Genomic DNA, 16,195 nt, shown 5'->3' with positions numbered 1-16,195 from the left:
TAGATGATAAATTCACTTTAAATTAATAAACGTTTATTAAGTGTAACTCCTTTTATATATTAAAATATAGCATAACAATTAACTAATATATAAAAATGAATTCAAGATTTGAAAATACTAACTAACTAACTAAGTAGTTTCAAAATTTCAGTAATAATTTAACGAGAGTAAACAAAGAAATTAATTGAAACACATATTAAAATGGGCAGAGATAAAGGATGGGCAGAGATAAAGGATCACATTGTATTGGATAAATATTAGCGATACTTAAGCCTTAATTAATTAACAAATAATATAAGAAAATAATCCCCTTTAATATCATATCATATATAAATTAAGTAGTGCGTATTCTTCATGCAAAAGTCTCTCTTCCTCTACGTACTATATATCGTCTTCTTCATATAATCTACTCGATCAACCACGCTACTGATGGAAGAAATCGTTCCATACGCGCACCAAGAACAACCTGATTATGTCGATAACCTGCTTCCCGGCTATCGGTTTTGCCCAACGGACTCAGAACTCATACTCTACTACTTAAAACCAAAGATTGAAACCGGAGAACATCCCAAATGCCGGATATATGAAGTCAATCTTTACAACCACAGTCCTGAAGAACTTACAAGTAAGTAAAACATATTCCAACATTGATTATATATATAGTTTGAATTATATATTAATCTTGAATATTGTTGTGTTTTGATAACAGATCAATATCGACCATGTGATGACAAATGGTATTTTTTTACACCAAGAGAGCGAAAATACGAAAAGGGGAAAGTGCCGAATAGAAGAACCGGGGACTTCGGGTATTGGAAAACGACTCAGAAATATACATCTGTTTATCATCATTATAGTGCGACTGGACCCCGAGTGGTAGGGACAAGAAGAAGTTTAGATTATCGTGACGAGACGGGTTGCAAGACAGCATGGCTAATGCAGGAGTATGCTACGAATCATCCAAATCTCCCGATTCGAAGCGGACAAGGCGGTAACAAGGTATGTTATGAATTATTCAGTATAGAACCAAACCGTCGGTGGTTCGTATATGGTTTGGTTTGGTTATGTCAATTAATTTGCTTAAGTAGTTAAGTTTCAGTTATGCTAACCCTTTGTTTAATGTTTTTTATAGGTTTTAACTGATTGGGTGCTATGCAAGATTTATAAGAAGAAAAGTAGTAATGAGACTGCAGAGAACACTACAGCTCAAGCTCCTCCTCCTCAAGTGTTTGCAAGTGAACTTCCGTTAACCAACTCAACTGGTGATCAATATCAACAAAATCACTCCATGTCAACCCCTACAAACAGTGCTCAAATCCCACATGGTGCTACAGCCTCTACTTCAAATTATCCACACGTTTACGCCGCACAATCGCGCACTAATTACACATCTCCTCCTGTCTCTGATCACACCTTTCAACAAATGTATCACTCCATGTCAACAGCTACAAACTCTACTCCAGCCGAATCGCTTGCATCTGCACAACCATTTGCTTACACAACTCCAGTGACTTCAGAAGACGTTGCTATGAGTGATTGGGATGATATATTTCAACAGGATGGTTTCAGTACAACACAATCAGTTGTTGACAAGGACATTTTGGAGTTTGATGATTGGATTTCTATTGAAGATTTCATGAGTTCAGAGTTTGACTCATAAAAACATATGGGATAGTTAATGTAACTTTTGTGTTCTCTTGATTTTACTTTTTCTTTAGTATGGTTTAGCAAAAGAAAATTGTAAGATATCAAGTTTGTTAAGTTTGTGAAAGGTAATCAAATGCATGGGGTTACAATTAATGCATGCATGCATGCTTTTATCTGCCATGATGAAGTCACTGAAATTTATCTCTTTTTTTTTTTTTTTGTGATAAACTTCAAGTTTTTCTTCTAAAACATGCTGTTAACAAAGATCAAGAGTGGTTGGGGAAAGACTCGGTGTTCCTTGTGACCCAGGTTCGACTCCCACTCTCCCCATTATTTTCTGCGGCATCCAGGTGAAGGGCGAATACGGGTGGCGCCGGTTTATCACCGGTAGATGTTCGCCATAAACCAAGCATTCGGCCATCGTTTTACAATCCTTATGAACTCTGCAAGAGTGAAGAGCGGGTTATTCAGACTCGATCATGAGCATTATAAATGGCTTTGTAAGTTACTTGGGTATGATTTTGAAATCTGGGTAAAAACAATGCATATGCGCATGCTTTATCTCGTGCTCCCTCCCTCGAGTACTTCTTTAAAGACACATTACAATGATCGTTTGGTCATACCATACCTCCCTAGTCTGATTTATGGCAACAATTATTACTCGAGTTTCACTCTTTAATCACAAGGAGCCATGCTTGTATCACTCCTACTTACTGTTAGTATGTTCATTTGTGTTCGTTAAAGTTTGTTTGTTTAATTTGTTTGAGTATGTTTACGTTCGTGAACACTTCTTTAGGTTTAAAACGAATGATCACGAGCATGTCTATTTTATTAATGAACAAACATAAACAAAAAAAATTAGTTCGATTCTATATTTATGTTCGTCGTATTTGTTCGATTTGTTTGCAGGCCTATGTAGTTTAATATAATTATTATGTTGGTATTTGGAGATTTGATGAGATCTTTAGCTGAGAGACATTGAGGACAGGGGCGGACCTACAGTGTAAACGGGCGTAGCCCGGGCTACGGCTCAAGTTTTTACGAGTAGTGTAAAAAAAAAAATTTCCGATTTTTATACACAGGACACCCCTGAATAAGTACGAGGACACCCCTAAAAATTTTTGGGATACCCCTGAGTTGAAGGTCTAGTTCCGCCACTGATTGAGGATACACCCATAACACTAAGTAAAAGTGTAAGCATAACAACAACAAGGAACCTCCAATTGGATAAAATCAAGCGATACTTTAGGCACATTTCACAAATAATATAAAAAAAATAATCCCCTTTCATGCATATATATAAATCAAGTAGTACGTATTGTTTATGTTGTCATTCGTCAACCTCTACAATCGTATCATCTTCTTTATATAGTATTAGGGTGAGCGGGTCACTTCTCGGGGAGGGTTGCGGTGAGGTGAGTCCCCGAGCAGGAACACCGCCGCCATTAACTCGGGGAGGGGAAGCGGGGTGGGGGATCGGTGAGAGGTTACCGCATGAGAGAGAGGAGAGAGAGAGAGGGGGTGATTGGTTGTTAATGTGGGTCCACTCTTTTTCCACCAATCATATTTTCTTCTTCTTTTTTTATAAAAAAAATAATTGTGTGAGTGGAGTGATGCCAACGTTTGAGTGCAAAATGGGGACTTAAGAGGGGAGTTGACGTGGCGCGTGGCGTGCTGATTGGGTGTGTATAAGAGAGGTCACTCCCCTAAGAGAGGAGTGCCCCTCTCACCCTTACTCGATCAACCACTTTATTCATGGATCAAATCATTACGAACATGCATTAATGACCCCTTCTAAGAGGTTTTCATAAATTATTGAAGATTAGAGAAGACAACACGAAGTGTAACTAGTCCATCTCCTCAATCATTTCATTGTAAAGATTAAACTAATGCAAATTATCAGTGAAAAAATTTAATAAATAAAACTAAATGGATTAAAGGCTTGTAATATTTAAAATATAAGAGATGAAATTGAAACTTAATTTATATACGTGCAAATTAAAATTTTAAAAGTAGTGTTTATAAGCCAACAAAACTAATATCTATATTGATTTTTATAGTTGTTTTTGTTTTAGGGGTGAGTTCATTGGAGAACTACAAAAAAGTTGAGGACCGAGATACCAAGATGCCGTGGATAAAACATGTAAAAAACTAGAAAAAAAATATTTTTTTAGATGTAGAAAAATATTTTTTACCTAATCATTTTCAAAGCTTAGCATATAAACACATGTGGAAACTATTTTAATTTAAAAAAAAGTTAAAAATAAAATATAGGTTCTAAAACAAATTACAGAGTTTAATTATTTTATTTTACGACTTCAACATGTATTTATATGAAAAACTCAAAAAAAAAAAAATCTGTAAAATGTATTTATATGCAAAAACTCAAAAAAAAAAAAAAATGTAAAATAATTTTTTTTCCATGTAAATGTAATTTTATGAGTTTTTTTTACATGTAAAACAAGTTCTCCATGTAAATGTAATTTTTTATGAGTTTTTTATATGTAAAACAAGTTTTTTTTTTTTTTGAACGGCAACAATGATATATATCAAAGAGCTAGCGGAGAACTAGCGAAAAAAACCCATACAAAGCCAAAGAAAACCAAAGAACAGAACGAAACAACAAAGCCCCTATAGAGCCATTACAAATTAAAAGAAGCCATGAACGGATTACATTGCCAGGGTTGCCACGAAGCTGAAATCCGCTTAGCTCTGCCAATGACTCGGTTGTAGATGTGTAGGATAATGTCTTCCAAAGTTTGAGCAGCTGTTCTTTTGTAATTTGAGAATTTCCATGAGTTCCGGTTGAGCCAGATTACCCATATTCCAGAATAGATAATCAGCCAGAGAAGATTTTTGTCCATTTTAGAACCAGGGGAGGAAGCTGGGAATTGTAAGAGCTCCTGAACCGAACTGCAGGAACCAACATCAAAACCTATCCAATCCGAGACCCTGCGCCAAGTTTCTGCAGCAACCGGACATCGAATGAAAATGTGACCCGCATCTTCCACTTCCAGCGCACATAGAGAGCAATTTCTAGTTTTTCATAGGGCCAACTGCCGAGTGCCGATGGCCATCAAATTGAAAGTTAATGACTTATGGGCCTGAAAAGTAGATTTCTTTCCACACACAAAAAACTAAACATTTGTAAGACTATACATTAACATTGGGGCTTGGGCTACCTCGTTCGTTATTGGACTATCCAGTTCTTTAATTTTTAGGCTATCTTGTCCTTCAAAATTTTGGCTACCTTGGCCCTTTACAACAACATTTGATCAAATTTTATATGCTCCTAACAAACACTTGGATTGTTTCTCATGTATAAAAGCATATAATTAATCATGAATCTTAGATTTCTCATGTACAAAAGCATATAATTATTCATGAATATGAGAATATTAAGGATATGTTAGTTGTTTCTCTTTACAGACATGCATAAAAAATATATGATTCTTAGGCTATGGGGTGTAGAAGAGATGGGCATATCGGGTTTTTTTTTATACCCGGAACTGGTTCATAACCATACCCGGTTCTTGAATAAGTGTGAATGGAACCGGTTCTTGTAGGGGTGCGGTTTTTCCTTCTCCGTTCTTCCTCCAAATCCATCTTAGCGGCACATCACCCTCTCCTTCTACCTCAGCAACCTTCCCCAAGGGGTGCGGTTCCCCTTCTTCCCCCTCTCGTTTTTTTCTTTTTTTCAGTCTATTTACATTAATTTTATTAAAACTATAAAATAAAAAATATTAATCGATTAATTAAATAAAAAGTACATAATAAAAAAACAAATGCATAAAAATAAAACAACATCATTAAACGAGATAAAAAAACTAATCCTCAACGACGTGGAACAACTTGTAGCATTTGTCAATGTAGATTGTCTCGTAGCATTTGCCATGACATAATGTGGTTAATTTCATGACCTTGTGTCATTTGGTACACATAGGGCCTCATCCATAGCCTCCCCCGAGTGTACGTAGAGTTGCTTAAATATTGTAACACGTCGATTCAATAGCCTCCATTTCGAATGGATTGCGTGTACCTTGTGATCGGTTTCACCCATTTGTTGACGGAATTCATTAAACAAATCAGTCCACCATGATTGATTCGTGGCAACCCGAGGAGGGGTGGTGGATTTGTTCACTCAAGCCGTGACCAAAGCGAATTCTTCCTCGGTCCAAACCCATCTTGCCATTTGAGAAAGAACAAATAATTTTTTAAAAGTAAGAATGATTTGAGATGGTGAACTGAACGGTTTTAGAAAATGGGGAAAAGGGGTTTAAATATTTTTTTTTTGTATTTTTTTTAATTTTCTTGACCGTTGAACAATCAAAAGGATGCAATTACTACTTTTTGATTTCGGGGGATTGGGGGATTTTTTCCGTTTGCACCGATGAAAAGGGAGGGGGGTTGGTGTTCCCCGTCAGGGTCCCAGCCACGTCACCTCCCTGTTCATCTTTCCCGACCCACACCCCATCGCCATATTGTCAAGTTTACTTATAAACCCAACAAATCGCTTGTGTGACCAATGTATGGATGAATTCCCTCTAGGGTACACAATCTTAACTCGTTGAGGGACATTATGCCCTTGCAATCCCAGCCTGTTACTCTTATACCACTTGGCACTTACCTACCACAACCAAGGAATAACCCGCTTTGTCCTCATCGGGTCAACTATGTTTTTGACAACCACACGAGGTCATTTAGGTACCACTACCAAAACACATTGTGTTTGGTAAAGTCATGTCGAATACCCAACTCCCGGATGACGTTAGATGGATCTTCGTTGACGTCAAGAGCCTTTATCTTCGTTACTACAAAAGAGCAAACCGTTAGCCTCGCCACGGAGGACCCCGGGAGGGGGATCCGTGACCAAGCTCCGGCGTGAGAGTAAGTAAACTTGCCGGAAAATGAGAGGAGTTTCCTCCGATGAGTGTAATCACCGGAAGGTTTCCCCTTTGGTGTGAATCTAGTTAATATGTGTATATTAATTTTGGGAGAATGTTGGTCGGAAGTTAATGAGAGATGAGTAAATAAGGGTGTAGTAAATGAGAGGGTGCCGGAGATGATACCTGCCTTGGCTCCTTTATGCCTTCTCTTATATAACAACCAGCTCTTATCTCATTAGAGATTTCTCACACGTGATCTAACGGTTTCTGATGGTTCTCGGGGGGTGCAGACACGTGTCTGGCCCCCAATGGTGAGATGCTCCCCTTAATTAATGCCCAGCCGGAGAAGTACAGTAATTCAGACGAGATCCTTTTCTTATCGAGCATTAAATGAGCTCTGTTCCTTTTGCTAACTGTTTCCCGCCCGTTACAAAAAAAGAGAAGCCTTAATGGACAAGGTAGCTCTATCTTGTGGGCTCACATGTAATTGGGCCCTCAGAAAAATAGTCCGAAGTGGGTAAAGTGGGCTTCCCCACTGGCCCGTCGTCAAGTCATCTTTAGTCCCTGGTTCTGAGACCCGAGGCTCATGATCCGGGGCTGAGTCACAACCGCTTAAAGGGATGGTTTTCTTTCTGTGGGCCCACTCTAAGTCAGTTATAGTCTATCGTCCCCACTAATCATCACGTCGTCGAGCACCTATAGCGGGAGTCAATCCCCTAGTAACACGTGCCCCTTTTTTGAATTTTGAAGAGACCCTTGACATGACGGTTACCTGCATGTCAGTTGTATCTCTTTAAATACCCTGTCCCCTTTTCCGGTTTCTCATTCAAACACTTCAATTCCTCTTCTTCCTCGTAGCCCTTTTTCTGAATCATAGTTTCTTCTCCGATCATGAGTTGTAGCGGCCGTTCATCGATAAGATCCATATTGTCGGCAAAGGGTTTGAAATCTTTCGTCGAAGCGTACAACATTCCTGAACAATTTTCTCCTTCTTTGCCTGGCCCTAATGAGCCGGCGGAATGCACACCAGATAAAATACCTATCTATACACTGGCTTTCTCCTCCTGTGGGGTTCGGTACCCTCTTTCCACTTTCAAAGTCTCTCTGCTCCGTCACTTTGGTGTCCATTTTTCTCAGATTCACCCTTTAGGGTTCATGAGGGTGGTTCATTTTGAATTATCCTGTGCAGCTATCTCGGGGGAGCCCTCTATTCCTTTGTTTTGCATGTTTTACAGGCTTGTTTCAGACGGAGATTGGTTTACCTTTGCGAAACGACAGAACAATGTCTCGAAGCCCTGTTATAGTTTCATGCCCACCTCCACTTATCCAAAGGACTGGAAGAGCAGATTCATATTTGTTTCTGCCGCTATGTTACCGGAGTCCCCTCTGCCGAAGGATCTTAATGCCGCAATTGAAGACGTTGTTCCTACTCTGTCTGCAGCCGAAACCGTTCAGTGGAAACGGATGTGCGAGAATCCGACGAGGGCATTCACTTTTTCTGAAGGGATGCTTGCTATAGGAGGGTTGAGCCCCTCCTATCCGGTTCGTCCGAGGGCTTTTTTCGGCAAAAAGGGTACTTCTTTGTTCCTGATTTGTCACTTATGGTTACTCCCTTTTTTATGTTTTTAGAGGTCATGCAGTCATCTTTAGTGTCCCTTTCTTTTTTGTAGAGATAACCTTGTGGAGGCTACTTCAGGGTGATTCCAAAGATGTTAAGTATGTGGTTGACAACGAGATTGATTCTAGGTTGAATGTGGAGGTACAGGTTACTGGGGGATCCACCCAGGCCGGGGGCTCTACTGCAGTGGGTGGTGATGAAGAGAATCCCTCTGATGAGGAGGAAAGTTCTCCTGACTTTCCTCCTGTTCATCCCTCTGGCCAAAGCGACGATGAAGATGTGGAAATCCAGCTAGTTCGTAAGAGAAGATCTGCCAGTCCTCAGCCAGCCCCTGCTCCCCGTAACATCCGTCAAAGACTTCGGAGTGCCAGTGGTCAAAAACCTCCTCCTTCATCGAAAGCTGCTTCTGATCTCCCCCCTACTGGGGTCAAAGGTTCCCTGTCCAAGCACTTAAGGTCTTCGAGCCTAGTGAGTGCTCCCTTGTCGGTAGGCTTTATCTTTTATTTTATTTTTCTGTTCTTTGCCTTGCCTCTGATGCTCTTTTTCTTACTTCTCAGGGGAGTTCCCGGGAGCCTATTGAGATTCTTACTGGTCCCTCTTCTTCCCGTGTTCGGGATAAGACCTCTGAGGTGGGCGTAGCTCGTTTTTCCTCGGCTTTCGAGCTTTCGCCGTCCCGTGCCACTGGGACCAGTAAACCCACCCTCCTCGAAGGTCTTGCTCATCGATCTCCTCTTGCTCCTTTGTTTGCCGATGCCATCCCTCCTGTTTGTGTCCCAAAATGGAAGGTGACTAGCTCCTCCGTGATAGGGACTCCTGAAGCTGCCAGGGATTTCCTGAACCATGCTGTCCCTCCTTCACATAAATTCGTAAACTCTGCTCTGAGGGACGATCTCTTCGAGGATCAATACAGCATGTCCCTATGTGAAAGCTTCTTTAGGGGTGATGGGATGTTACAGAGAATCGACGATCTGAGGAGGGCAAATGAAGGGCTTAAGGCTGAGCTTAAGGCCTCCCAGTCAGTTGTTGCTGGGCTTAGGTGCCAAGTGGTTGATGCCGAAAGGAAGCTGCAGGAGGAGAAGGTACATAGTCTTCCCCTTTTTTTTTTATTTTTTATACTTACTGATCTTTTGTCTAGGGGGCTGGAGCTATGCTTGAGAGGAAAGAACGGGCTTGGGAGCGGGAGATGGCGGCGTTGGTCGAAGAGAAGGAGGAGCTTGCTGCTGAGCTGAAGCATTTGAAGGAAGTTGGCTCCGTTTCCCAGGAGCTACTCAATACCATGTATGCAGATTATGGGATAACTTCCGATGACAACCAACGATTGGCGGGGGAGAAGGATTGGCTGATTACCGAGGGCTTTGGGGCTTTCCTTGCTGTTGTTGCTCAGTCGGAGGACTTCAAGAGTGGCTTGGAGGAGGTGTACAGGGCATACAGGGATGTTGGCTACCAGTCGGGATTAAAGGATGGCTATACCTATTCTGCTCAAGGCCTGGGCAGAAAGGAGACTCCTCTTTACAATTCTAAAGCAAAGAAGAGGTTGTCCAAGCTGAATGAGGAGTTTGGGCGTAAAACCCCGGCCATCCTTGGGAAAATCATGGAGCATCCCCTGATCTCTATTGATGAATTGAAGGTCCTGTTCTCCTCTGCCGGTCCTTCGTCTCCACCATCTCTTTCTGGGGGTGATCCCCAATGAATTCCAAACACTTAATACATTTCGATATGGTTGTAATAACTTTTACTTGCCCTAGGATACTTTTGCATTTTTCCTGACTGCTTGGGAGGGGTCCTTTGTGTCGGGGACCACCTCAACTTCTAATCGCATGGGTTATGATTGTATATTGCCTCTTTGTTTTGTTGCTTGTTTTTTGCTGTGGTTGTTTGTCTTGCAGGGGTTCTTACCGAAGATCAGTTTGGGGCTTCCCCGGGGATTTTCAGACCGTTTGGCGAGGAACCGCGTCTTTATTTCATCTTGTTGTATTTGTAATTTTATTCTTGCCAAAGTTATTGAGGCCTTTCTTTGTATATGTACTTTGTATTAGCAAAGCAGATTCCCTTTCGTGGTTTTGTATGTACGAGTGTATTTGTATTTTTTGTCTGTTTGTTAAACTATGATTGTCTGTTCGAGGCCAATCAGTGGACAAGTTTATAATGTGGCATTATGTTTTTAACTCGTTCTGTCCGTTTTGGGTTAGCTAGACCCTTATCAGCCCCACGGCCGGGCTTTTGGCATGTTTTGGATGCCTTGTACACGTGTATTCTTTTGTTCTAGTTTAGATTTAATGGTGTTCCTGGGCACGTCTGCCTAGGTATAATGTCCATTGTTTTTTCAAAAGGGGACGTGTTCCGTCCGTTCTTCATTTAATCTTTAGGGGGTTTACACTTCCCGTCATAGATTGTTACAAAAGGTCCGTCTTTGGGGGATCCCCAGACTAACAGTTAGTTATTACAAAAGTGGCTCTTGGCCGTTTTCTTTGCGGGTGAACCCCTTACACGTAATACTTCCTGAGCTGCACGAGATTCCAGGTCCTGGGGACCTCCTTGCCTTCAAGCGTTTCCATCTTGCAAGTTCCCTTGCCATTTGCCCATGTGACTCGGTAGGGCCCCTCCCAGTTGAGGCCTAACTTTCCAGTGTTTTCTTGCAAGCTGGCTTCATTGGCTCTAAGGACTAGATCCCCCGAGATGAGGTTGAGCTTCTTCATCCTGGTATTGTAATAACTCTCCAGTAGCTTTTTGTATTTGGCCTCCCTGACTGTTGCTATCTCCCTTCTTTCCTCCAACAGGTTCAGGTTCATTCTGAGGTCCTGTTCGTTTTCTTCATCTCGAAGCTTCATCCGGGCAGTCGGGGATCCTATCTCGGCGGGGATGACAGCTTCCGTCCCGTAGGTAAGGCTGAACGGGGTCTCCCCGTTGCAACTTTTGGGAGTGGTTCTGTATACCCATAGCACAAATGGAAGTTCTTCCAGCCAGCCTTTTTGTTTTCTTCCAAGCCTTCCTTTCATTCCCTTGATGACGCTTTGGTTAGCTCTCTCCACCAATCCGTTACTCTGGGCATGGGTGATGGATGTAAACACTTGTTGAATCCGCATCAGCTCGCACCATGGCTTGAAAGGTCTTCCGGCAAACTGGACCCCGTTATCGCTCACCAGCTCCTTCGGGACCCCATACCTGCATATGATGCTATCCAATACGAACCTCCTCATCTGTTCTCCAGTAATCTTTGCCAGGGGCTTCGCTTCGATCCATTTGGTGAAATAATCAATGGCTACCACCACGTATTTGACCCCTCCCGGACCCTCCGGGAAAGGCCCAATTATGTCGATGGCCCATTTTTGGAATGGCCAGGATGTTGATACCGGTACCATGGGGTGTTTGTGCCGGTGGGTCATTGGTGCGTGCACTTGGCAGTTATCACATTTCTTGATTTCTTCAGATGCCGTTTCGTACATTCGTGGCCAGTAAAACCCTGCATTCATTGCCTTTCTCACTATCGTCCTTGGTCCCGAGTGCATTCCGCAAATCCCCTCGTGCATTTCCCTAACCACATATTCAGCCTCTTCCACGTCAACACACTTCAGGGATGGGCCCAGATATGATCTTCGATATAGCTCTCCGTCGATTAGTTCATATTGCAGGGCTCTGACCCTTATCTTTCTGGCTGCCCATTCCCCCTCGGGCAGGATTCCGTCCTGGAGGAACTCAATAATTGGTGTCATCCATGTTTCCTGAGTGCCCTCAATCGCAGCAACCTCCTTTGCGTTAAGGGAAGGAGATGTCAGGACCTCCACCTTGACTTCTTTCGCGAGATGGTCGAATGCTACTGAGGCCAGCTTACTAAGGGCATCAGATTTCCTGTTTCTTCCACGGGGGATATACTCCAGTTTGAAAGTTTTGAATGCCTTAGCCATCTCTTTTACTTTCGCCACGTATTGGGCCATGGTGCCATCTTTGGCTTCGTATTCCCCTTGGTACTGTTTCACTACCAGTTGTGAATCAGTGCTAGCCTCTATGTGTATTGCTTTCATTTTTTGTGCCAGCCTCATCCCCGCTAGGAGGGCCTCATACTCTGCAGTATTGTTGGTGTTCTCGAAATCCAACCTTATGGCATATGTTAGCTCGACCCCCTCGGGGCTTACCAATGTGATTCCTGCCCCACTCCCTTCTTCACTAGATGCTCCGTCGGTGAGTAACTTCCATACCGCCTCGTCTTCTTTCTCTCTTTCTTCCTTCTCTAAGGCTTCCCATTTTAACAGTTCCTTCTCTTCGTCCTCAGGGACCTCTGCCAAGAAATCGGCCAGTATCTGTCCCTTCATGGCCGTCCTGGGCTTAAACTCCAGAGAGTGTTCCCCTAACTCCACGGCCCATTTAGCCAACCGTCCTGACAGCTCCGGCCTCCTGAGTACCTTCTGAAGGGGTTGATCGGTCATCAAGGTAATCTTGTGCCCTTGGAAATACCTCCTGAGTCTTCGGGATGCGAAGATAAGAGCTAATGCGAGTTTCTCTAGGGGCATGTATCGTTCCTCGGGCCCCTTAAGCGTTCTGCTGATGAAATATATGGGGATCTGCCTCCCCTCCCGTTCTACCATCATGACCGCACTTATGGTCGTTTTCGAGGCGGATAGATACAGGAGCAACCGGTCCCCGGGTACCGGGGTGGCCAACGTCAGAAGCTTGCAGATGTAAGCTTTCATTTCTTGGAAGGCAGTCTCAGCCTCTGTGGTCCAGTTGAACTTGTTTGTCTGGAGGCAGTCTTTCAATACTTTCATGAAGGGAAGGGTCTTGTCGGCTACCTTTGATAAAAAAACTGTTTAACGCTATTAGTCTCCCGTTTAGCTGCTGGATATCCTTCAGGGACCTGGGAGACCGCATTTCGGCTACAGCCTGGGTTTTTTCCGGGTTTGCTTTGATTCCTCCTTTGGTGACCACTACTCCCAGGAAACTCCCTTCCTCTACTCCGAAACAGCACTTCCCGGGGTTTAGCTTCATGTTCACATCCTGCATAGTGTTGAGAGTTTCGGCTATGTCATCTATCATGGCCGTCTCCGTCAAGCTTTTGATAACAATGTCGTCAACGTACACCTCTAAGTTACTTCCTCGTTGCTCCCTAAACAAGGTGTTCATGAACCTCTGATATGTGGCCCCAGCATTCTTGAGGCCGAAGGGCATCTTGGTATAGCAGAATGTCCCTTCATCTGTGATGAAGGCGGTTTTTTCCTCGTCTTCTATTGACATCTGGATTTGGTGGTACCCCTTGTATGCGTCCAGGAAGCACTTCAGGGGATATTGGGACAAGGAGTCCACCTGGGTGTCTATCTCCGGGAGGGGATAACAGTCCTTAGGGCATGCTTTGTTTAGGTCTTGAAAATCGATGTACATCCTCCACCCCCCGTCCTTCTTCTGAACCATAACAGGATTGGCGATCCAGGACGGGTATTTCACCTCCCTGACTATCCCTGCCCTGAGCAGTTTTCGGGTCTCTTCACAAGCAGCCCTTCTTTTATTAGGTCCCATGCTCCACTTTTTCTGCTTTACCGGCTTCGCCCATGTGTAAGTGTTGAGCCGGTGTTCAGTTAGGCTACTGGGGACTCCCGTCATGTCCCCATGTTGAAACGCAAACACATCTATGTTATGGAGGAGCAACTCCTTCAGGGCACTCTTGCATTTGTCACTTAAGTGGCTCCCCACTTTGACTGTTTGTTCTGGGAACCTGTCACAGAGGACCCATTCCTCTACTCCCTTCCCTTGGGGTTTCTCTGGTGCTTCTTCTTTGGATACGGAAGAGACTACTTCATAAGCGGATTTAACCCACGCAAGACCCTTTGGTGTTTGAAATACTAAAGCCCCATGGGTAGTGGATGCCTGTGCCTGCAAGTCTCCAATTCCGGGTCTTCCTAAGATCGCATTGTACTTTGAGGGTGCCCTGACCACTGTGAAGGTCAGATTTATCGTTCGGACTCGATCCCCTACCCCAACTGTGAATGGGAGCCTGATCTTTCCGAAGGGGTGTGACACACTGTTGTTGAACCCTACTAAGGGGATGGAATCTTCTTCCAACCTATCTCTTACATCCCTATCGAATCTGAGGAAACAATGCTCATAAATTACCTCGACACCTGACCCTCCGTCCACATGTATTCGAGACACCTTATGCCCATCTATTATGGCTGAGATGTTCAGGGGGAGTCGTTGCACCTCATTTTCTTCTAGGTATGGCATAAGGATGGGAGCTTTCATGCAGTTCGGGGAGCCTAGGATCCTGGCCTTTACACTTCGGGTGGTATCAAATTCGTTCCTCCTTCTAATCATATCAACATCTGCGCTCCCCGGCTCCCTTGCATCTCTTCCCTTGCGATCCCCTCCCCCCTCCTTGATTTCCTTGACCAAGTGGGCTAACCTCCCTGTTTTCACCGCGGGTTCTATTTCCCTTTTTAGGTACATGCAGTCATCGGTTTTATGCCCAAAACCTTTGTGAAAATCACAATACTCGTTTGATTGTGCTTTTGGTCCCGGTTTTATGGGTGGTGGCCTCGGGAAGGAGCCCTTTATCCTTTCCGTGGCCAGTATCTCGCTTGGGGTCTTGGTGAGAGGGGTGAAGCTGTCGGAGTAAGGAGGGGGACCCCTCCCTCGGGGTCTATACGGGGAGTATGAGGGCCTTGTTATGTCGTGTAACATTCTATCAAAAGCAGGTTTTCGGGAATAGGGTGTACCTTTATCAGGGGGCCTTGCAGCTGGGGTGGCCCTCCGAGGGGTGACATCCGTCACCTTCGCTTTGCTGACTGTGTCTTTTCCCCTGACAAAGGCCCTGACCCTGTCCATAAGATTGTCAAATGAGTGGGGGAACTCCTCCCCCAGCTTTTCACACAGCTGTGCATGCTTCAACCCGTTTATGAAACTGCTGATCTTCACGACCTCCGGGACGTCTTTAATGTTCATGCTTTCCTTGACAAACCTCTCCATGTATTGGTCTATTCGCTCGTTATCCCTTAGTCTGATGTGAAGGATCTCGTTTGGATTTTTAACCACTTTTCTCTGTTGGCCAAAGTTCCTGAGGAACTTCTCGCTCAGCTCTTCATAGCTATCTATTCTCCCCGGGGGAAGGCTGTCAAACCAAAGCCGAGCTCCCTCCGTCAGGGTTTGCACAAACATGTGGCACCATACTGGCATGGGCCATCTTCCTAGTTGCCCCGCTCCCCGGAAGGCATGCAGGTGGTCCTCGAGGTCTCTTGTTCCATCATAACGGTCAAAGCCCGGGGGTAACTTTGTCTTGGGGGGCATAGGTGCTTCTGCGATTCTTCGTGTGAACTTTGAGACCTCGGCTAAGTCTCGTGGTAGATATGGCTGATCCAAGCCACTATCACCAAAGTTGTCTTTCTCTTTCCCTTTCTCCTTGGACTTCTGGCCTGTGATAAGATCCTCCCTTTCTTCTGAGGACATTTGCCTCAGAGCAGTCATAAACGTTTCCAGCTGGTCACCATTGCTGTTCTTGTTTTGAAGATTCGTTCCTTCTTGGCTGGAGGGTGTGTCAAAAGAAAGTCTAGCCCTGAGGCTGTCGAGTTTTTCCTGTCTCTTTAAATCTTCAAGGCACTTTGTTAACTTCTCCCTGTGCATGGCCACAAAGTCAGGAGTGATATGCTCTGCTTTTTCTGGGTTCTCGACCTGGTTCTCGTTACCCTCTTCATGGGTAATATCTTCTACAGTGACTTTGTCCAAATCGTTTTGTGTCGTTTGAGTGACATGTGAGTTATGCGGGGTTGCCATGTTGTTCTTGACGGGATAAGCTGCTCTTTAGACGTCGGGTTTTGATGTGAGAACACCGGGCAGGCTGAGGTCCCACGGATGGCGCCAATGTCGAATACCCAACTCCCGGATGACGTTAGATGGATCTTCGTTGACGTCAAGAGCCTTTATCTTCGTTACTACAAAAGAGCAAACCGTTAGCCTCGCCACGGAGGACCCCGGGAGGGGGATTCGTGACCAAGCTCCGGCGTGAGAGTAAGTAAACTTGCCGGAAAATGAGAGGAGTTTCCTCCGATGAGTGTAATCACCGGAA

At 44.0% G+C, this 16,195-nt stretch overlaps 1 protein-coding gene across 1 annotated transcript; it reads left to right on the top strand.

Annotated features, from left to right (window-relative positions):
* The first annotated feature begins 389 nt into the window (after positions 1-389).
* Positions 390-1,801, top strand: LOC110874798 (NAC domain-containing protein 2). Its single transcript, XM_022123221.2, has 3 exons — positions 390-625; positions 710-999; positions 1,133-1,801. Exons 1-3 carry the CDS (start codon positions 430-432, stop codon positions 1,658-1,660), a joined length of 1,014 nt encoding a protein of 337 aa, XP_021978913.2. The 5' UTR covers positions 390-429; the 3' UTR covers positions 1,661-1,801.
* Positions 1,802-16,195: the final 14,394 nt, after the last annotated feature.

The sequence above is a fragment of the Helianthus annuus genome, chromosome 15 (genome assembly GCF_002127325.2).
Source record: "Helianthus annuus cultivar XRQ/B chromosome 15, HanXRQr2.0-SUNRISE, whole genome shotgun sequence".
NCBI classification, from domain to species: domain Eukaryota; kingdom Viridiplantae; phylum Streptophyta; class Magnoliopsida; order Asterales; family Asteraceae; genus Helianthus; species Helianthus annuus.
The sequence above is the reverse complement of the archived record's forward strand: the minus strand, read 5'-3'. Positions and strand labels throughout refer to the sequence as shown.

What these genes read in the sequence shown, in the direction of transcription:
- LOC110874798 (XM_022123221.2), top strand. Translation starts at nt 430, where the DNA reads ATGGAAGAAATCGTTCCATACGCGCACCAAGAACAACCTGATTATGTC. An exon ending in CAGTCCTGAAGAACTTACAA is followed by an intron (nt 626 to 709) that starts GTAAGTAAAACA and finishes TTTTGATAACAG; the next exon opens with ATCAATATCGACCATGTGAT. An exon ending in GCGGACAAGGCGGTAACAAG is followed by an intron (nt 1,000 to 1,132) that starts GTATGTTATGAA and finishes TGTTTTTTATAG; the next exon opens with GTTTTAACTGATTGGGTGCT.